Genomic DNA, 19696 nt, shown 5'->3' with positions numbered 1-19696 from the left:
ATGCGGATGTGGGCGGGTCATTCTCAGGAACAGAGGTCCCTGACAGCCTGGGTATTCCAAGTGTGGTCGGTCCACAGGCCAGAAGGATCAGCACCACCTAAGAGCCTGGTAGATGCACTCTCAGGCCCACCTCGCACCCACTGAGTCAGAATCTGCATTTAACAGGGTCCTCAGACTCTTACTTTTTTTTTCAGACTCTACATATGCATGGGAGAAGGTGAGAAGCCCGCCCCACCACACAGATCGCTGGCTCTCAGCCTGCATGGGCATCAGCATTACCTGGGCAGCTGCTAAAGCAGCATTTCTATGGCATCACCTGGACACTGGCTGCTTTATAAAGTCCAACAGGTGATTCTGATGCACAGCCAGGTGACATCCCCGGTGACAAGAGTTCCCCAAGCTCCTGCTCTAAAGAGAAAAGCCAAATGGGATTAAAGAGAACTGCAGGGGAGAGCTGACTGTGCACCCTGACCCAGAGCTCTGGGAAATGCCCAGCCTTGGAGGCTGAGGTCCCTAGCGTTGTCCCTACCCCAACAATCAGGGTGGGGTAGGGGAAAGGCTGAGAAATCAAGAGGCAGCAGCAGTTTCCAGGGAACCTAAATGTGGACAGACAGGAAAAAGAAAGAAGGGCACTTAAAAAAAAACAGGAATGAAAGTGGAGGGGAGGAGAGCGGCTATCTAGGGGAGAATCCCCCCACATGACCTGGGGAAGCTCCGCCCAGGAGGAGGCTCCGCGCAGAGGGAGGAAGGACAGCAGAGCAGACACATCTGAGGCAGCAGCATTTGTATTTCTGGAGCCAGAGTTCTTCCCCACAGAGGGAGCAAAGAGCAGGCAGCAGAGATCCATGGAGCCTCCCTCAGCATCTCCCCGCAGAGGGCGTGTCCATTGGCAGGGGTCCCTGCTCACTGGTGAGAGGGGAGGATTCCCTGGGAGGATGGGGGGCAGAGACTAGTTGGGATCTCCTGGAGGACAAGGGTCTGGGGGGTGACAGCTACCTGTGGGACTCCTATGGAGGGAACACAGAAGGGGCAGGAGGGCCCAGAAACAGGAAGTGTCATTGAACAGGAAATGGTAACGGGGAGTAAAACCACAATTGCTACATGTTTTCCAAATTAATTATCTCTTAGCACAGTGGGTAAGAGCTGAGCTGCTAACAAAGAGTTCAGAGAATTTGGAATCCACCAAGTGCTCCTTGGAAACCCTGTGGGGCAGTTCTGTTCTGTCCCACAGGGCCACTATCAGTCAGAATCAACTCCAAAGCAATGGGCTTGGGGCAAACAATAAATTCTGAAATACCTACCAATCTCAGAAATGGACAAATAAACACCAGGACTTGGAGGGGCCCTAGGAACCTTCACTGATCCGTTCCCCCAGATAGTCGCAGACCTGTCTAGGCACTAGGGGTACAACACACAACAAGACGAGTGTCTGCCCGCGTGGAGCTCACATCTAGGGAAGAGAGAGACAGACAAGCAAATAGACCTGCACGGGGTATCAGAGGTTCCTAAGTGCCATGGAGGACAGAGAGTGGGGAAAGGTCAAAAAGTGAAGAAAGTGGGTCTATAGATGAGGTATCAGGGAAGGCAGCCCCCAAGGACTCCACCAAGTGGGAGTAGGTACCTGAGGGCAGTAAGTGAGTGAGTGAACCATAAAGACACCTGGGGAAGAGTATTAGAAAAGGAGGAAATAACAGGTTCCAAGGCTCAGAAATAATGCTGACTTGGGAAGCACACACACCCCAGGTCCAAGGGCTGAAAGAGACCTGCTCAGACTCATGGGCCTCAACATTCCATCCCAATACAATTGTCCAAAATCCCTATTGATTTCTCTCATTCCCTCCCAGTCTCACTTTTAATCTTCTGGAGCCCATCCATCCCAGCCCAACCCACCATTGAATCGGTGCCACTCAATGCTGCCGAAGGAAATGATGTTCTTCTACTTCTTCAAAACCCACCAGAAAACATTTTCATCTACATCTGGTACAAAGGGAAAAGTGCAGGAAACAACAATAGAATTGTATCATATACACCACAAGCTCAAGTAAATGATTCAGGGCCTGCCTACACTGGTCGAGAGACAATATACCACAACGGGTCGCTGCTGTTCCAGAATGTCACCCTGAACCACACAGGAGTCTACACACTGCAAATATCAACCATACTTGGTGTCACTCAGATAGCTGGGCAGATCCGCGTATACCGTAAGTAACTCCTCTCTGACATCTGGGCGTGGGGTGCGGTTAATTCTACTTTAAAGATCAAGATTGACAGGCCTGGACCCTTTGCAGTGCCCATACCCCCCTCTGCATTCCATACATAGGTTTTGCGCATTTAGATCAGAATTCCCTTCCCGAATCCAGACCCTGCAGACATTCACAGCAGAGTGAAGGAGACTCAGATGGGGAGTAACTCAGCAGGGGGAGATCACTCAGTCCATCCCACCGGGCTCCTTCCTGTGAACATGGTTCTGGAAAACAGCCTAGAGGTCAGATCCTGGCCTGAGGGGGCCCTGGGATCCTCACAGAGCAGATCAGCACCAGGAAGTCCCTGTCCCAGGCCTCCAGACCCTGAGGAGCCTGTAGCCAGGGTTGCATCTTGGCCTCCACGACAGGTCTGATAGAGAGGAACAATTTACTGATTGCCCGAGTCCCGGAGCACTTGGAGCTGGTGACAAGCCAGGGCTCAGCCCCAAGAGCTATCCTGGACAGCTGAGTCCCTCCCTTGAGACTCAATTTCGAGACCACAGATGGCCATGGGCCCCAGGCCATTAGCTGACTGCCCCGGGGAGCTTAGAAGACCCCATAGGAGGTCAGCATCTCCAGGAGGAAGGAAAAGGAAAGAAGATGCTACAGGCAGCTCCTTTTCAACCTAAGAGTGCCGTCTCCTTGAGACAAACAATTATAGACGCCATTTATCTGGGGGGCAGCGCCTCTGTACCCAGCTTTAGGTCAGATAATTGTGAATATTTAAGGTTAATTCACAGACAACCTTGCAAGCCAGATACCCCTTATCCTATCTCTGATTTTACTGAGGAGAAACTGAGGCATGGAGGAAAAAAGTCACTGGATCAGGGTCACACAGACCATGACCAGCAGATCAGAATCACACCAAGGTCTGTCTGCAGTGACAGCCCTGACCTTTCCTCCAGCCCGGGTGGCCTTATTAGGGGCACAGACACTAAGAGCAACCACTCGTTTAGATCCTTTCTTCGTAGACTCCCCAGTTCTAAGGGAGAGATTTTGTTGGGGGGAGGCGGTGTCAGAGCAAATGAATAATTAATCCGGTTTTACCCTACAACTAAATTACCTACACCAACAATCAGTCAGTGCCAGGTATGTCCAGGCCTCCACCTTCTAGGTTCCCAGGATTTTCCACTACCCTGGGCCCCCAGGCCCTCCAGGTGGCTGCGACCCATGGTCCCTCCCTCTGGCTGCCTGCTCCTAAAGCTGCCTCGGAGGTCAGGTCTCATGTTGACTCTGGTGCTGCTCAGCGGAGAGGGTTTCAGATGTGCTGGTCTTGCTTCTGGGTCACACAGGAGCCCTTGGGTCTTTGGGTCTGTGAACTCATGAACCCCCACTGCTCACTGCCAAGGGCATTTCTGGCTCTGTCTGCTCCTTCCATGTCCCTCATCTTCCTCCTCCTTCAATTCAGCTGGAACTGCCCTGCTCTACACAGCTTCCTCCACCACTTAACCTTCTCCCAGGTACTAACAGTCCTGTTCTCTTCCACTGATGCTATGGCCAGGCTCCCCTTCCCAGGAAACAGTAAAGGACAAAGAAATCAGTCTAAGCACCAGCCACTGGGAAGACTCCACTACCAGCCAATGTACCCAAGTCCCCAGGAGAACTAGTTTCCACTGTGTCCCTGTCCAGGGTTCTTCCCCTTAGTGACGCCAACATGTGGGACAGGCCATGCAGGATGGACATGCACCTCCTTGATTCACTCTCTGCACTAATCCAACCAGGAGTGAAAGGCAGAGGGAATAGGTCTGCAGTCCCCAAAGCATAGAGGCACGTTGTACTCATGGCTCATGTCCTTGTCTTTGGTGTGATGCTCACAGTTCCCACAGTGGTTCTGAGAACTTTCTTCAGGGTGGAGCTTCCAGACCATGTGTTGTTGACTAAGTTTACTCTCAATTCCACAGGCACATGTCTTCCTCATCACAACACCATGGTCATGAGGTGGGGTCCTCAGATGGGAGATGCATGAGCCACTGTCGCTTCAGTTACTATCACTGTGGCTGACAACCAGGCTTGCTCCTGGTCTCCCCCTGGGTGTTATTCTGCTCATGACACCCTGTCCCCAGGCCAGGCTGCCCCATCTTCTGAGGTTTAAGGACAATGAAAAGTCCCACTCGTAACCGTCTCCAGAATATCCTTAAAAAGGGAGATCTCAGAGAAAATACAACTGGGCTGGGCAATGAAGAATTGTGCAGCTGGAGGGACCTCAGCAAAGGCAGGTTCCACATGAGGAAACCGAGGTTGGTCAGGCAATCAGCTAGTCAGTTTCATTAAACTCTAGTGGTTTTTATTGTTTTTTTTGTTGTTGTTTTGTAGTTGTTTTGATGGCATCACTCATGAGGTCTAAAGAAAAGAAAGGAAGCATTCTACAGGCCTCTGCTGGGACGCCTCCCCATCATGCCCAGCTCTCCGTGAGGAATCAGTGACAGGGACCTATTTTCTAAAGCAACTAATATGACATACAATTTCTACTAATGTGACGTTTCCCTCCTTTTGTACTGAGACACCTCAGAATTCCCTCTGATCAATTCTGTCCCCTTAGCAGGATCAATTCTCTCTCCCCACCCAGGAAGTCTCTGGTTTCAAACAGGCTTCAGCATCTTCCTTTGACCATACCGTGATCCTTGCTGCACTTCAGAGCTTGGCCTATGATGTTCTAGTGTTCACTAGAGAAATATTCCTTCAGACAATTGGCCTCAGATCTTTAAACCATTAATAATAATTTTCACATACGGAAGAAATTTAAACATTTCATCGAATTTATACCAGACCCACTAAACACGAATGGTCCCTGAGAGCTAGATCTTCAGCAAGTTCGTGCTCCCACTACTTGCCACCAGTAATCCCTCTGCATTTGGAACCATCCACATGCATTTCAGGAAAGAAAAACATGGTCCTCACCTGCCCTTAGCCACGGGAGGAAGGACACTAAAGACCAAGGAGAGAACATGGTTCTACTTCCTAACCCAGTCAGCTACTGCCTGTTCCCTCACTCTTTTCTAGATCATTCCTTGGACTCGGCTCTGTCCTTTATGGGGCCATAGTATCTCATCAGTCACCATCAAACACCAGAAAGAGCTGCCCCGCATCTTGTGGCCCCACAGCCTGACGACTGGGCTTGCTCCTGGTCTCCTTGAGTGTAATTTCTGCTCATGACACCTAGTCTCCAGGACAGGTTGTCCCATATCCTCAGGTTTAAGAACAATTAGAAGTCCCATCATTACCCACATCTAGGATATCTTTGAACAAAAAGTTGTGTTTCGGAGAAGACACACCTGATCTGGGCGATGTAGAACTGTACAGCTGGAGGGACCTCAGCAAGCACAAGTTCCAGGTGAGGAAACTGAGGTCGGTCAGGCAGTCAGCTGGTCAGAGAAGAGCCCAGGAGAGGCCCCGGGTGATCTCTGATCCCCAGACTGTGACTCTCCATGAACAAACACTGCTACTTCATTAACATTTGAGAAAGTCTGGGCTTTTTCCCAGAGATAGAATAAGGCAGGTAGGTCTTATATTCTCTGAACACTGCAACTGTCAGGTATTTTTCTTGTCATACAAAGACCTGCTTTACATTTTGAAGACCCCAGGTTGACTGAGAGCTATGCAATGCCAATTCTGATTGCAAGATGCTTTTGCAGGAATCAAAGACACTAAATGGGGTAATCTTCTCTCTGTTATCTGACAGCAGAGTTACCTACACACTTCATCACCAGCAACAGCTCCAACCCCGTGGAGGACCAAGACTCTGTAACATTAACATGTGACACAACCTACCTGTGGTTGATAAACAATCAGAGCCTCCCAGACAGTGACAGGCTGGAGCTGTCCTAGGACAACAGGACTCTCACTATATACAATGTCATAAGGAATGACACAGGACCCTGTGAGTGTAGAACCTGGAACCCAGTGAATGCCTGCTGTAGCGACCCATTCATCCTGAATGTTCTCTGTGAGTAATTTTTTTCCCACATGGCACAGGCTGCCGCCCCAAATCCACACTGTCAGAGCCAGGCCATATCAGTCCTCTCAGATCCAAGTTCACTAACCCTCAGGCCCTGGACACCCAGGCTGGCCATGACTTCCTTTCCCAGGTAAATCTGGGTTGGTCTAGCCCTGCCACCAGACAAGGAGGGGAGGAGCTGCTCCTGTATTGAGATGCTCGGGGTCAGCGCCTGGGGTGGGAGAAACTGGCTGATGGTCTCAGATCAGGCTCAGAGAAGTCAGGGGGTTATTGTGCGGGACTTTTTAAAACAAGCCTCACAGGGATGCTGTGGCCCTTGTCAGACCAGGAGCTTCCTCTTCCCTCCGGTTACATCACAAAATGGTTTTCTTCTGTTTGCTCCAGATGGCCCGGACACCCCCACCATTTCCCCCTCATACTGGTATTACCCACCGGGGCCAACCTCACTCTCTCCTGCAATGCGACCTCCAACCCACCTGCACAGTACTCTTGGCTTGTCAATGAGAATTATTTGCAATCCACACAAGGGCTCTTTATCCCCAACATCTCTGTGAGGGATAGTGGAAACTATACCCGCCATGTCCATAAACAATGCCACTGGCTTTAATAGAGCCATGGTCAAGACTATCACAGTCTCTGGTAAATGACTCCTGGAACTTCAGGACTGAGCTCTGGGGTGGAGGTCAGTCTGGTTTTCTGAAAAAATCCTTAAAGAATTTATTTTCCAAACTGTGTCCCCTGGGAGCACACAAATCCCAAAATCTGTCCCTGAGCCCTCTGATTACATTCCTGGAAACTCTTCCGTCCTCTTGCTCTTCTTATTTCTCAGGGCAGATGTTGGATCCAGCCTGGAATGTAGGGAGGGGGCTCTCTCAGCCTCAGAAAGCCCCATGGAATGACAGGGGGCTTCAGAGTGGGAGAGGAAACAAGAGTCTTCAAGGTCAAGTGTTCTCTCTGTCACTAACTTGTCACTTGCTTTCATCTGTTTTCTTTCATTGACTCCATGTGCTATAAAGAACACATAAGACTTTGAACAGGCTCTTATGTTTTCCCAAATGAGAGGATGAAACAACCTCCAGTGGGGTGATGGCAGCATGGAGCTCTGCCTCTCTGCTCTGTCCCCCACAAACCCGTGCACCAGCCCTGCTCTGACACCATCTGTTGTCAGACTGAGGAGTGTGGAACAGGTTCAAATGTGCTGTCTCCTAATCTTGCTAAAACAGTGTTGCCCATCAATACCAGTGCCACACCAGATCAGTCTGCAGGGACATGGGGAAAGTGCCAGCTTCAGGGCAGAGATGTCTAAGCCTATGATGTGGCTCTAAAGTCACAGCTATATATGCTGTGCAACACCGGCACAGATGATGCACAAAGGAGAACAATGCCTCATGAATCATACCTGGAAAACTAGTTGATTTACCCATGAAGTCTCTTCATCAGAGGGAAGCAGTAGACCCAAAAGTATGTTCAGTAAAACCTGCAAAAGCAGTAACCTGTGTAAGGCAGAAACCTGTCAGCTCAGGAAACCTCAAATATTTTCCACTAATGGAGACTGATTGAAAAGCAGTAAGACTGCATCTGTCAAAGGCAGGAAACTGCTGAGACCTAGAAAAGCAAAGCAGTCCTGTAGAGTTTCAGCTCTCACAGGTGTCACTATAGTTTACGGAGAGGGCTAAGAGTACTAGCCTTTTTTAAAACCATAACCACTTTCTTTTAAGGCTTCCTTCACCTGATAGTCAATCCACAGACTGGAAGCACAAGGTTTCTCAGATTGAGAAATCCTTTAGGTTGAAAACTCTCTAGTTTCTACGATAGTGATGACTGCACTAGGCTGTGCTTACTTCCTAATATATTATTTAATAAAAAGGAAACACCTCCCTTCTGTATGTGAAGCTACCCTGTCCCAAAGATAGACAGGACTGGCAGCCTGCCATCCCCTACACAAAAAATTGTCTACTAGAGAGGGACCTGATTTCTTACAAAGTCGCAAGAGGCCCTAGGGAAGGGTCACACGAATGCCTAGAGAAGAAAAATTCCACCTGATGACAATGTGGATGGACATGTGGTCTGGGAAGAGGTCGCAGTGCAGATATGCAGATACTTCAGAGAGTCAGGGGGCTGCACCTATTTCTTAGTGAGGGGATAGGCCACCGTGTCCTTATAGATCAACATCTGGACAGACACATAACCTCTGCAGAGGGTCAGGACCACCTTCTGGGTCACCTTTCAGAGCTCACCGTGGGACCTGTAAGCTGGCAGAGATATCATAGGAAGAAGAGTAGCCCCAGCACCAGGCCCTCCCACAGTCACCTCCTCTGTTTCTCCACAGAGTCAGTGACAAAGCCTTCCATCCAAGCCAGCAACACCACAGTCACAGAAAATGAGGGCCCTGTGACCCTGACCTGCCTCACCAGCCATGCTGAAATCTCTATCAGATGGATCTTCAAAGGGCAGATCCTGCCGCTCACGGAGAGGACGACGCTGTCCCAGGACAACAGCTCCCTCACCATAGACCCCGTCAGGAGGGAGGATACTGGGGAGTATCAATGTGAGGTCTACAACCCAGTCAGTTCCAACAAAAGTGATCCCCTCAACCTGACCGTGACATGTGAGTGACCCCTCATCCACTCCTACATCTTCTTTGGATAGATTAACTCTACCAATGGTATACAGAACGGATCAATGTCACAGGGGCAGAATATCAGTTAAGAGACAATTACAGTAAATAATGGTAAAGTGGTCAAGAGCTCAGTCTCTAAAACAAAGATGTTTTTAAGTGTCATATTCCAGGGCTGATATCCACTGTGCAAACTGGCACAAGGTTCTTAATGTCCTGAGCCTCAGGTTCCTCAGCTGAAGGTTGCAGTAAGTTCGCCTGCTTCACAAGATTGTTTTAAAGGTTTAATGCAATAATCAACTAAACCCTTAGCAAAGTGCCACACAAATAGAAAATGTTCCACAAATGTTAGCTGTTATTATTACTGCTATTATCGTTAAGCTTTAAGTCAGGTCGTCCTGGAGTCAAATCCCAGATCCACCTCTTATTAGCCATAAGACTTTGGGTAAGTTTTTTCACCACTCTAAGCCTCAGTTTTTTTCATCTATAAAATGGGAATAATGTCTGTGTGACAGGATGACTGTAAGGATCAAATGAGATATATGTATTCAGCACAGGGCCTGACACATAAACCTGTTGTCATCAAATCAATTCCAACTCATAGGGACCCTATACGACAGAGTAGAACTCCCCCATACGGTTTCCAAGGAGTGGCTGGTGGATTTGAACTGCCAACCTTTTGGTTAGCAGATGAGCTCTTAACCACTGCACCACCAAGGCTCCAAACATTACCTAGCATTAACAGTCAGCCTTGGATTGACTGGTGAGTGCTAAGCCCCAAATGGTTGCAGTAGAAAAAAGTAGAAACAGATGGAAAAGGTATTATATATGGGGGAAAAAATGCATCACAGAGAAACCCACTGGGGCATGATTATTGACTAAACACAGGAGGGAAAAAAAGGGATTGAAAGTTAAGTGCACTCTATCAGAAGTAGATGCCAGGCCTTTCTTCCAAGGTGGCCAGCCTTCAGGTTAGTAGCCTAACACTTAACCATCTGTGCCATTTCTGATAATGCCTGAAGACCTGGGAAAATCAATGGGAGTGATATTTGGTTTTGAAAGCATCTGCTAAAAAAATCTAGAAAGGCTTTCTTGAATAAAGCATTTAAAAATATTTTTTGAATGGCCCTTCTGCACCAGTCCCTTTATTCTATAATTACTGATTCTTTTAAAGAGTAAAAAAAAAAAAAAAAAAAAAATCTATAATTTAAAATGTATTAACACAAAGTCTAAATTAAAATATGTGGAAATTATAGTGACAAGAATGGCGCCCCTTGTAGTCAGATTAACTATCACACATTTAATATCAACTTTGGAAATTTAATTAAAGAAAAACACTATTAAAGGAAATAAAAAGATAAAAGCAAAAAATAAAAAAAGAGTTAAGTGCAAAATTTAAGTGTGGTGTGTGAGTTTTCGTGCCATTAGACAAGCAAGATCTTTATCAGGGAAAATGCCAGTGAGGGAAATGGGGCAGGAGTGGGAGGAGCCTGGGAGAGTCCCAATCTGATCCCTGGGAAGGAGAAAGGCAGGGAAGGAAGTTTTAGGTTGCAGTGTGGTTCTAAGGGCATTTCCACAGGGCCTATGGGGAGTCCTCGAGCCAGTCACCTATCAGAAGAAACTGTCTCCCAAAAACAGGTCTGCTTAACACCCCTGCTGCAGCCTGTGGGAAGCATGGTCTCTGCACAAACAGGTGGTATATTCAGAGCATATTAGCCTACCTCTTTAACCAGTTAAAAACTCACCACAGGAGATCTGAGAGGTACTTATTCATGGCTGCCATACCCAGGCAACTGAGAACAAGATATAACCACGAAAAGGTGGAAAGTCAAGAGGGAAGTTCTAATAACACTAAAATAGCCATCAGCCTTTCTCAAGTTTTCAAAGCCTCAAAAATATCTGAGTGCAGAAAGGCCAGGATGGAATTGAGACAAAATGGATCACTAACCTAGAAACAGAGTGAGAGAGAAAAAATTGCAAGGATACAGTCTGCCAACTGCCTCACAGTGACCTTCTATGAAAACTATTCCTTGATGGAATGAGTAGAGACCATTCAAGTTGAGAGTTGTTTCCCAGAGCACCCCCACGGTAAAATAATTTACTTTCTTTCCTTTTTCTTCCCACAACAGATTATGATTCTGCTCCAGAAAGTTCTGGCCTCTCAGGAGGAGCCATTGCTGGCATCGTGGTTGGAGCAGTGGCTGTGGTGGCTGTGGTAGTAGCCCTGGTGTACTTTCTGTGTATCAGAAACACTGCCGGGTATGATGCCTTTCCTCATGTTCTGCTTCCTCAAAGGCTGGCCGCCATGCTTAGGAAAGGGAAAGGACTCTTCTCCACCTCTGCCTCTGGGCCTGGGCCTCCTTTTCCTCCTTCCTAAACTCCTGCTTCTCAGCACTAATGCCTGCGGGTCTCTGCCTCCCTGGTCTTCATCTCCCTGTATCCCATTGTCTCTTGGACATGGATATTCCCATCCCCATCTGCATTTAGAGGGAAATGCCCAGTTATGTTCTTCTATTCCCCAGTCAGGGAAGCCAGGGTTCAAAAGGGAAAAAAAATGAGAAAATGAAAGCAACAGCAAGAGAAAGTGAGCCAGGTGATCTGGTGACCACAGTAGCAGAGGAGGGAGGGATAGTACAGGAACTGAACCTAAGAGAAAGCAGACACAACTAAAAGACATCTTGATAATAAATAAATTGAGGAAAAAAACAGTATCTACTCCTTGGGAAAACAAAAGGGGAAAGGTCTGGGGTAGAAGTAGGCTCAGAAGCAGTTGATAAAGAATGGACCTAAATGTGCACATCTAAGAAGCCTTGGTAAAGCTCTAGGCTGCTAACTGAAAGGTTAGTGGTTAGAGCCCACCAAGTTTCTCCACAGGAGAGGGACCTGGCAATCTGCTCCCATAAAGATTACAGCCTAGAAAACCCTATGGGGCAGCTCTACTCTGTCAGATCGGGTTGCTATGAGTCAAAAATCAACTCAATGACACATACCAACAACAACAACAAAAAAATGCACATTTAGCAAATGGAAAGGAGTCAATACTACAAGGGATAGTGGTAAGACTGAAAAAAACAAGCCCCTAAAGAAAAGGTAGTACCAAAAAAAAACATGGAGTAAATGAACATTGAGGAGTTATCTGCTGAAAGTGTCCTTCCTAATTCAAAGAGCAGCATTCCTATGCTTGGGAATAGCAGACACAGTGTGTGATATTTATTTAGGGCAAGCTATTAGCGTGATCAAACAGAGCACAAACAGCTTGATCAAATAGAGCACAAACACTCAGCATCCAACCACAGTAAGGAAAGCCACTCACCCAGTGACAGCTGGTGAGATCCACCACATGCCCTGCCCTAGCAGAGAATCCTGGATTCCCAAACCACTCCCTGTCTTCTGAATTTTTACAGAGGAATCTTTGTTTCTCAACGGTAAGCTAGCATAGGTATTCACACCCTTCCTCACCTCAGAAGGTTCCTGTCTTAGTTATCTAGACAGAATTACCACAAATACCACATGTGGGTGGCTTTAACAAACAGAAATCTATTTTCTCACAGTTTAGGAGGCTAGAAGTCTGAATTCAGGCTGTTAGCTCTCTCTCTGCAGGCCCTGGGTATAGGTCCTTGTGTCTTTGAGCTTCTGCTTCAGGGCGATCTTCCTGTGGCCTGTCATTTCTCTTTCCCCATCTCTACTTGCTTGCTTGTGTGTTTAAGCTCTTCAATATGTGAAAAGAGATTGACTAAAGATATACCCTACACTAATCCTGCCTCGTTAATATAACAAAGACAACTCATTCAACACATATTTTGGGGAGACACAATTCAACCCATAACATTCCACAATTTTGCCCCCAAAATTTCATGTCATTGCGACATACAAAACAGAGTCACCCCATCACATCATCCCAAAAGTCGTAAATCCACTCCAAGTCCAAAATCTCATCTTCAGAATTATCTAAATCAAATATTGAGACAGATAGGGCTAACTGTGCTGGCGGAACAAAGAGCTGTTAAAAGATTACTATCTAAAAGTTGGGTAAACAGGAACCACACCTTGTCAACAGGAAATAAGACTGAAACAACCCGTGAATTGCTACCTCCTTCTTTTTATTTTTTAGTGTTTTTCTAATCCCTTCCCCCTTTACAGGCTGTTTAAACTTCCTTAGCCCTCCGAGGATGGTGATGTAGTGTCAAAGATCAGTGCGCTTATGCTATATCCCATAATAAGTGATGCCAAGAGCTGCCGAGAGGACTCCATCTTGAATACCACAGGGTTCCATCTTGGGTTCCAGATGCCGTGCAACCTAATTAACATGTACCACCATTCTGAGAAGTAACCGCCCCTTGAAAGAAGCCCACTAAATATTCATTACTCTGTTGTCCTCACTGAACCCATACAAGCCCTAGCCTTGCTTCCTTTTTTGAGTCAGTCTTTTGGAGAGACAGATCCCTGCTGACTCCTTTTGCTTGACTCAAGCAAAATAAAGCTTGCTGAAGATAAAGTTTGTCATTCATTTATATTCTTACTCGGGAAAAGACAAGGACCCGTTGTGTCAGATTGGCAATTGGTAACAATATGGGTGACATTTTAGGCATATTCCATCCTGGGGCAAAATTCCCCTTCATCTGTGAACCTGTGAAATCTGGAATATATGTTATCTGTTTCCAAAGTACAATGGTGAAACAGGCACAAGGTAGATATTTCCATTACAAATGGGAGAAATCAAGAGGAAAGAAGGGAGATAACCTGCATCAAGCAAGTCCAAAACCCAGCAGAAAAATTTATGTTAGCTCTCAAGGCTTGAAAATAACCCTCTGTTGCCTGAGACCTTCTGAGCAATGGTCCATGCCCTCTGGATGACGGGTGAAGGCTCCTCGGCCCTGGATTTCAGCTCCACCTTCAAGGCCCTTTAGGATGGCAACTCTGTTCCCTCGGCTTTGGGCAGCCCCATTCTCCTAGTTCATCTAAGTGGAGATCTCAACCCCTCATCCCCAAAAGCCCATTCTTCTGCCCCTTGGACATGGCAGCCCCACCCGCCTCAGCTTTGTGCAGGGATCCAGTCCCCCTGGCACACCTTAACAGCAGCACCACACTCCGGAAATGAGTTGGCCAACATTAGACTCTTTGAAACCAATAAGGCTGTAGCCCCACTCTTTGAGATCCAGGAGAACATGGCCGGACCACTTGAAACCTAGAAGGTCCTGCTTCACATGCTCTAGAAGCAGCTTTTCTCCCCTCAGTTGCAGCATAACTTTCCTTTCAGACATTACAGGTAGCATCAACCAAAGTAACCATCTAAGATTAAAAAGTTTCACCTTCCAAGCCCTTTCCATTCTGTGTTTTACAAAGTCTGACACTTCCACGAGTTTGGAGTCTTTGGAACAAATCCCATTTCTGATGCCAACTGTAAAAATGGCATGGGGACAGCATCTGACCTCCTCTAACATGACAACGGAAAAGAGAATCAAGATCAACAGCCCAAGTCCGCTTCCTATGAGGCAGAGGTCAGATATACCTCCTCTCTGCACCATCTTTACCAATTCTAACTCTAACCATCCCTCCTGTGGCACTCTCTATTTCTCTGCTTGGTTCAGTAATTCGTTGAAATGGCCACGCAGGATGAACAGCCCATACTCAGGATTATGGGGCTTATTAGGGAATTAACAGGTTACAATTCAGATTGAGGAATGCTCAAGATACAGTTCTTCCATTAGGACAGCCTCTTCTCAGCTATGCTCACAGACACGCTGGTCCCTCAGCCTATGCCCTGGTCAGGCAAGTGTTGCAAAAGTCTTTTAGCTCTACCTATATGAGCCCTGAGGCACGCATGCCAGTAGGCCAGTAAGCTTTGGCCCAAATGCACTCAGCCCTAGCTCTGTAGGTTGACAAACCTAGCTCCATGTACTCTTCCAGCTAGTCTCCTGCCCAAAACCCACCAAACCAAACCCACTGCCGTCGAGTCTATTCCAACTCATAGCGACCCTAAAGGACAGAGTAGAACTGCTCCATAGAGTTTCCAAGGAGTGCCTGGCGGATTCGAACTGCCGACCTCTTGGTTAGCAGCCATAGCACTTAACCACTACGCCACCAGGGTTTCCCTCCTGCCCAAAGGCGCTAGCTTTCTTATTCCATTGGCTGAGAAGCCAGTGTGCCATCTTATGCCAGTCTCGCCTACCAGTCTCTCCTGCAGCCATTTCTCTGCCATCGCTTCTCATCATTCCCAGTGATACCACTCTCTCTCTCTCTCTGTCCTCTGGTTCCAGGAGTTTCTCAGTGCAGGGAACTCAGGCCCAAAGGAGGTGTTCCATTCTTCACTCTTCTTCCTTGAGGGTAGTGAGATCCTCTCTCTCCTACCTCTGGGATGGCTAAACTGGGACAGCTAATCGGGATGGCAAAACTGACCAATCCCTTTGGTGGGCCACAATTCCCTCATTTGCACAGTCCTGCCCAATCACTGGAAATCGTGGTGGCATAGTGGTTAAGTGCTACAGCTGCTAATCAAGAGGTCAGCAGTTCAAATCTGCCAGGCTCTCCTTGGAAACTCTATGGGGCAGTTCTACTCTATCCTATAGGGTCACTATGAGTCAAAATCAACTCGATGGCAGTGGTTTGGGTTTTTTTTTTTTTTTTTTTTTTTTTTTGGCCCAATCACTTGGGTAAAAAACCCACTGCCATTGAGTCAATTCTGACTCATAGCGGCCCTATAGGACAGAGTAGAACTGCCCCATAGAGTTTCCAAGGAGCGCCTGGCGGATTTGAACTGTCAGCATCACTTGGGTGGGAGTTACAAAACCATGGGGAAAGAGGCCACATAAAAGTATCCACTGCAATGCAAGCCGCCCCCTGGCTTTTCTAGCAATGGTTCTTTCATACTTGGAGGATATGTTCCCCCTTTCAATTATTTTGCCAGTCCAAAACAGTCATGAACAATTAGTTCTTCAGTAGGTCAAAGAATTCTCAAGGTGAGGTTACCCAGGTACTAGCCTTTCAGGTCTGCTGCAGGTGTCCATCTGATCTGGTCAGGTTCTCCAAAAGTCATCTCAGTTTCACCCTTGCTGGCGCCTGACAGGAAACCCTGGTGGAGTAGTGGTTAAGAGCTATGGCTACTAACCAAAAGGTTGGCAGTTCAAATGCACCAGGCACTCCTTGGAAACCCTATGGGGGAGTTCTACTCTGTCCTATAAGGTCACTATGAGTCTAAATCAACTCGACGGCAACACTTGTTTGTTTGTTTGTTTGTTCGTTTGTTTGTTTGTTTGGTGTCCGATAAAATTTAACTGAGAGATAATTATTCCCTTGCTCTGAGCCTCAAGAGGTGTCAGCATAGCAAAACTTTTAGGGACTTTAGTTTTGAACACTATACTCGAGTCCAGCAGTGCCTCCTCCTTAGTCCGCTCTTTCACACTTATAACTTCTACAACTACAGTTTTTACAATCACAATTAATCCTGTTAACAATAAACACTCACAACTGAATCATATCATCCCATCAGCATCTTCCCCCACCCTCTTCCCCAGACCCATCAGAAAAAGAGGAATCTATTCAGTGGGTATCCTCTCTTGTCCCCCTCATTTAGAGTGTAAACACACCCACGAAAGCGTGTAAGCCAGCCACTTCATGCCTTTATCGCCCCCCATTTTAGATACCAAATGCTTAAACTGCCCATCCCTATCAAATCAGTACTCTGAGGACACAAGCATGTTCCTTGGTTTTGAAGAATCTGCTGTTCCCGTTGCAGCTGTGAGCATCTGCATCCATAAGCAAAGTCCAGTCCAGGGCAAGCCATCAAACTGCAGCAATCTATGTGAGCTCTCATTGTCAAACATCTTTCTCTGCGTTCAGTCAGGTTCTGGTCAGCTTATCCCAAGCTATCCAAGTTGGGTTGGGTCGCAGTAGGTAGCCCATTATCCCTCTCTCATCTCCAGCCCCCTTGGGCTACATCAGTGGGCTCCATCCCTAAACTCGGGAGTCCACACAACTGCCTTAATTTCTGAAGTTAGCCCTTCCTCTGACTCATTCCGAGTACCCATAGGCTAGGTCAATAGGCTCCAGTGGAACATGTCCAAGCTCGGTCCATCTATTTTGCTGCACTTACTCCACTTCCACACATTCAGTGGACCCAGGTGGTCACCATAAGCAAGCATACTGTCTACTTGCCAGCTCCCTTTAACATCCAGTCCCGCAAGGGTGTTCCTTAAGCTCTGCTGAAGAGGTGCTCTGAGGCACCCCACTTCCCCAGTAAGCCTCAGCCCTAAGGCACTCAGCTCCAGCTCTTTGGGTTGCAAACCTAGCTCCAAGTGCCTGGAGGTACGCTACTTCTCCAGCAAATTTCTTATCCAAAGGCACTCAGCTTTTTCACTCCATGAGCTGGGAAGCCCACTGCACTGTCTTCTGCCAGTCTTTCCTGCCAGTATCTCTTGCCACTGTTTCTCTGCCAACGCTTCTTACCGTATTCAGTGTTAACCCTCTCCCTCCCTCCCTCCCTCTCTCTCTGTCTCTCTGAGTCCCTTAGTTCCAGGAGCTTCTCAGTGCAGGGATCCCAGGTCCAGAGGATACATTTCATTCTTGGCTCTTCTTCCTTGGTGGTAGTGAGATCCTCTCTCTCCCATTGCTGGGATGGCTCATTTTAAGCTTAGCTGGATGGTAAAACTGACCCATCCCTTTGATGGGCCATAATTACCTTATTTGCACAGTTGTACCCAATCACTTGGGTGGCAGGTACAAGATCATGGAGAGAAAGGCCATACAAAAGAGATCCATCACACTCTAACAGTTCATTTTTAAGTCTTTGTCTTTCCTCTCACGTTTTAGTATAGGCGGCAAGGAGAAACCATGCAGCCTCTTTAAGATTTTGCTTAGAAATCTGATCAGACAGATACCCAAGTTCATCACTTACAGGTCCTACCTTCCACCAGACACTTGGACATAATGCAGACAAGTCCCTTGCCACTGCATAAAAAGCATCACCTTTCCTCCATTGTTCAACCACATGTTCGTTATTTTCTCTTAAAGCCTCACCGGAAGCATATTTGTCATTCACATTTCCAGCGACATTCTGGGGCCACATGTATTCTCTAAGATGACTGAGGCTTTCTCTATAGCTCTCCTGACTTCCTTCTGAGCCCTCACCGCAACTGCCTTTCACATCCATAATTCTACCAATAATCTACCTAGGCTTTGGGTGCCTTAAAACCCTTCCAGCCTCTAAACATTAACTAATTCCAAAACCACTGCCAATTTTTAGGTATTTGTTAGACCAGCAATGGGAGCCCTGGTGGCATAGTGGTTAAAGCTCTCGGCTGCTAACTGAAAGGCCGGTGGTTCGAACCCACCAGCTGTTCCCCAAGAGGAAGATGTTGCAATCAACTTCCATAAAGATTTACAGCCTTGGAATCAAACCTTCTGGGGCAGTTCTTCTCCGTCCTATAGGACAACTGTGAGTCAGAATAGACTCTATAGTTTCTATTGGTTTGGTTAGAGCAGCACCACCTCTTCTCGGTAACAAATTCTGTCTTAGTTATCTAGATAAAATTATCACAAATACCACAATTGGGTGGCCCTAACAAACAGAAGTTTATTTTCTCACAGTTTAGGAGGCTAGCAGTCCAGAGGCTGCTGTTACTGTAATGTCACAGGTGGGTTGATTTAACAAACAGAAATTTATTCTCTCAGTTTCACCAAAAAAAAAGAAAAAAACCTATTGCCATCGAGTTGATACCAACTCACAGCGACCCTATAGGGCAGAGTGGAACTGCCTCATAGGGTTTCCAAGGAACAGCTGGTGTACTCGAGCTTCCGACATTTCCATAGCAGCCAAGATCTTAACCACTGCTAGAAATCAAAATTCAGGGTATCAGCTCCAGGGGAAGGCTTTCTCTCTCTGCAGGCTCTGGAGGAAGGTCTTTGCCTCTTTCAGTTTCTGTTCCTGGGCGATCTTCATGTTGTTTGGCATCTCTCTTCCCGCATCTTTGCTCTTCTCATTTGTTTAATCTCAAAAAAGACTGACTCAAGATACACCCTACACTAATACTGCCTCATTAATATAACAAAGACAACCCTTTTTCAAATGGGATTATAACCACAGGCATGGAGGCTAGGATTTACAACACATATTTCTGCGGGACACAATTCAACACATAACATTTTCCCTGAGACACAGCCTCAGAAGTGATGCTTGCTCTCCCTAGGCCAAACAGACCTGTGTAAAATGGGCATGTTTCCAGGAGCCATTCCCTCATCCTTACTCCTTCCCCTCCTGCCTCTATTATGGATGTGGGCATTCTCCCTTGGTGAGTGTCTGCGTCATCTAGTGCTGCCCTAACAGAAATACCACAAGTGGATGGCTTTAACAAAGAGAAATTTATTTCCTTACGGTAAAGTAGGCTAAAAGTCCAAATTCAGGGCATCAACTCCAGGGGAAGGCTTTCTCTCCTTGTCGGCCTTCTCAACAATCTTCCCCCTGACTAGGAGCTTCTCCACTCAGGGACCCTGAGTCCAAAGGACAGGCTCTGCTCCCAACACTGCTTTCTTGGTGATATGAGGTCCCCAACTCTCTGCTTGCTCCCCTTTCCTTTTATCTCTTGTAAGATAAAAAGTGGTGCGGACCACACCCCAGGGAAACTCCCTTTACATTGGATCAGGGATGTGACCTTGCTAAGCATGTTACAATCCTACTCTAATCCTCTTTAACATAAAATTATAAGCACAAAATGGAGAACAACCACACAGTACTGGGAAACATGGCCCAGGCAAATTGATACACACATTTTGAGGGGACATAGTAATTCAACCCATGACATTGAGGCTTTTCCCTGCCTTGTGGGTGCTCTGGGTACTGCAGGTCTCACTGTCTCTCCTTGACTCTGAATCCTGTTCCTCAGAATGCAT

General features: G+C 47.0%; 1 protein-coding gene and 1 pseudogene across 2 annotated transcripts; both read left to right on the top strand.

Moving 5' to 3' along the window:
- Nucleotides 1-406: 406 nt before the first annotated feature.
- On the top strand, nt 407-14365 carry LOC111747594 (carcinoembryonic antigen-related cell adhesion molecule 21-like). 2 transcript variants are annotated; one of them, XM_023543101.2, is made up of 5 exons: nt 419-909; nt 1845-2201; nt 8528-8806; nt 10945-11074; nt 12956-14365. In XM_023543101.2, the coding sequence occupies exons 1-5, from the start codon at nt 699-701 to the stop codon at nt 12972-12974; spliced, it is 996 nt and encodes a 331-aa protein (XP_023398869.1). In that variant the 5' UTR covers nt 419-698; the 3' UTR covers nt 12975-14365. The 2 variants fall into 2 exon arrangements, with proteins under 2 accessions (XP_023398868.1, XP_023398869.1); XM_023543100.2 differs by lacking the exon at nt 12956-14365 and having other exon boundaries at nt 407-909; nt 10945-12948.
- On the top strand, nt 3085-8508 carry LOC135232723 (carcinoembryonic antigen-related cell adhesion molecule 1-like; annotated as a pseudogene).
- Nucleotides 14366-19696: the final 5331 nt, after the last annotated feature.

This window comes from Loxodonta africana, chromosome 11 (genome assembly GCF_030014295.1).
Source record: "Loxodonta africana isolate mLoxAfr1 chromosome 11, mLoxAfr1.hap2, whole genome shotgun sequence".
Lineage (NCBI taxonomy): Eukaryota > Metazoa > Chordata > Mammalia > Proboscidea > Elephantidae > Loxodonta > Loxodonta africana.
Note: the sequence above shows the minus strand (reverse complement) of the source record. Positions and strands in the feature narration are given on the sequence as shown.

Bases quoted from the DNA above. Each gene is read 5' to 3' on its own strand.
- LOC111747594 (XM_023543100.2), top strand. From the start codon at position 699: ATGACCTGGGGAAGCTCCGCCCAGGAGGAGGCTCCGCGCAGAGGGAGG. The intron at 910-1,844 runs GTGAGAGGGGAG...ATTCCCTCCCAG, and splicing joins GCAGGGGTCCCTGCTCACTG to TCTCACTTTTAATCTTCTGG. The intron at 2,202-8,527 runs GTAAGTAACTCC...GTTTCTCCACAG, and splicing joins TGGGCAGATCCGCGTATACC to AGTCAGTGACAAAGCCTTCC.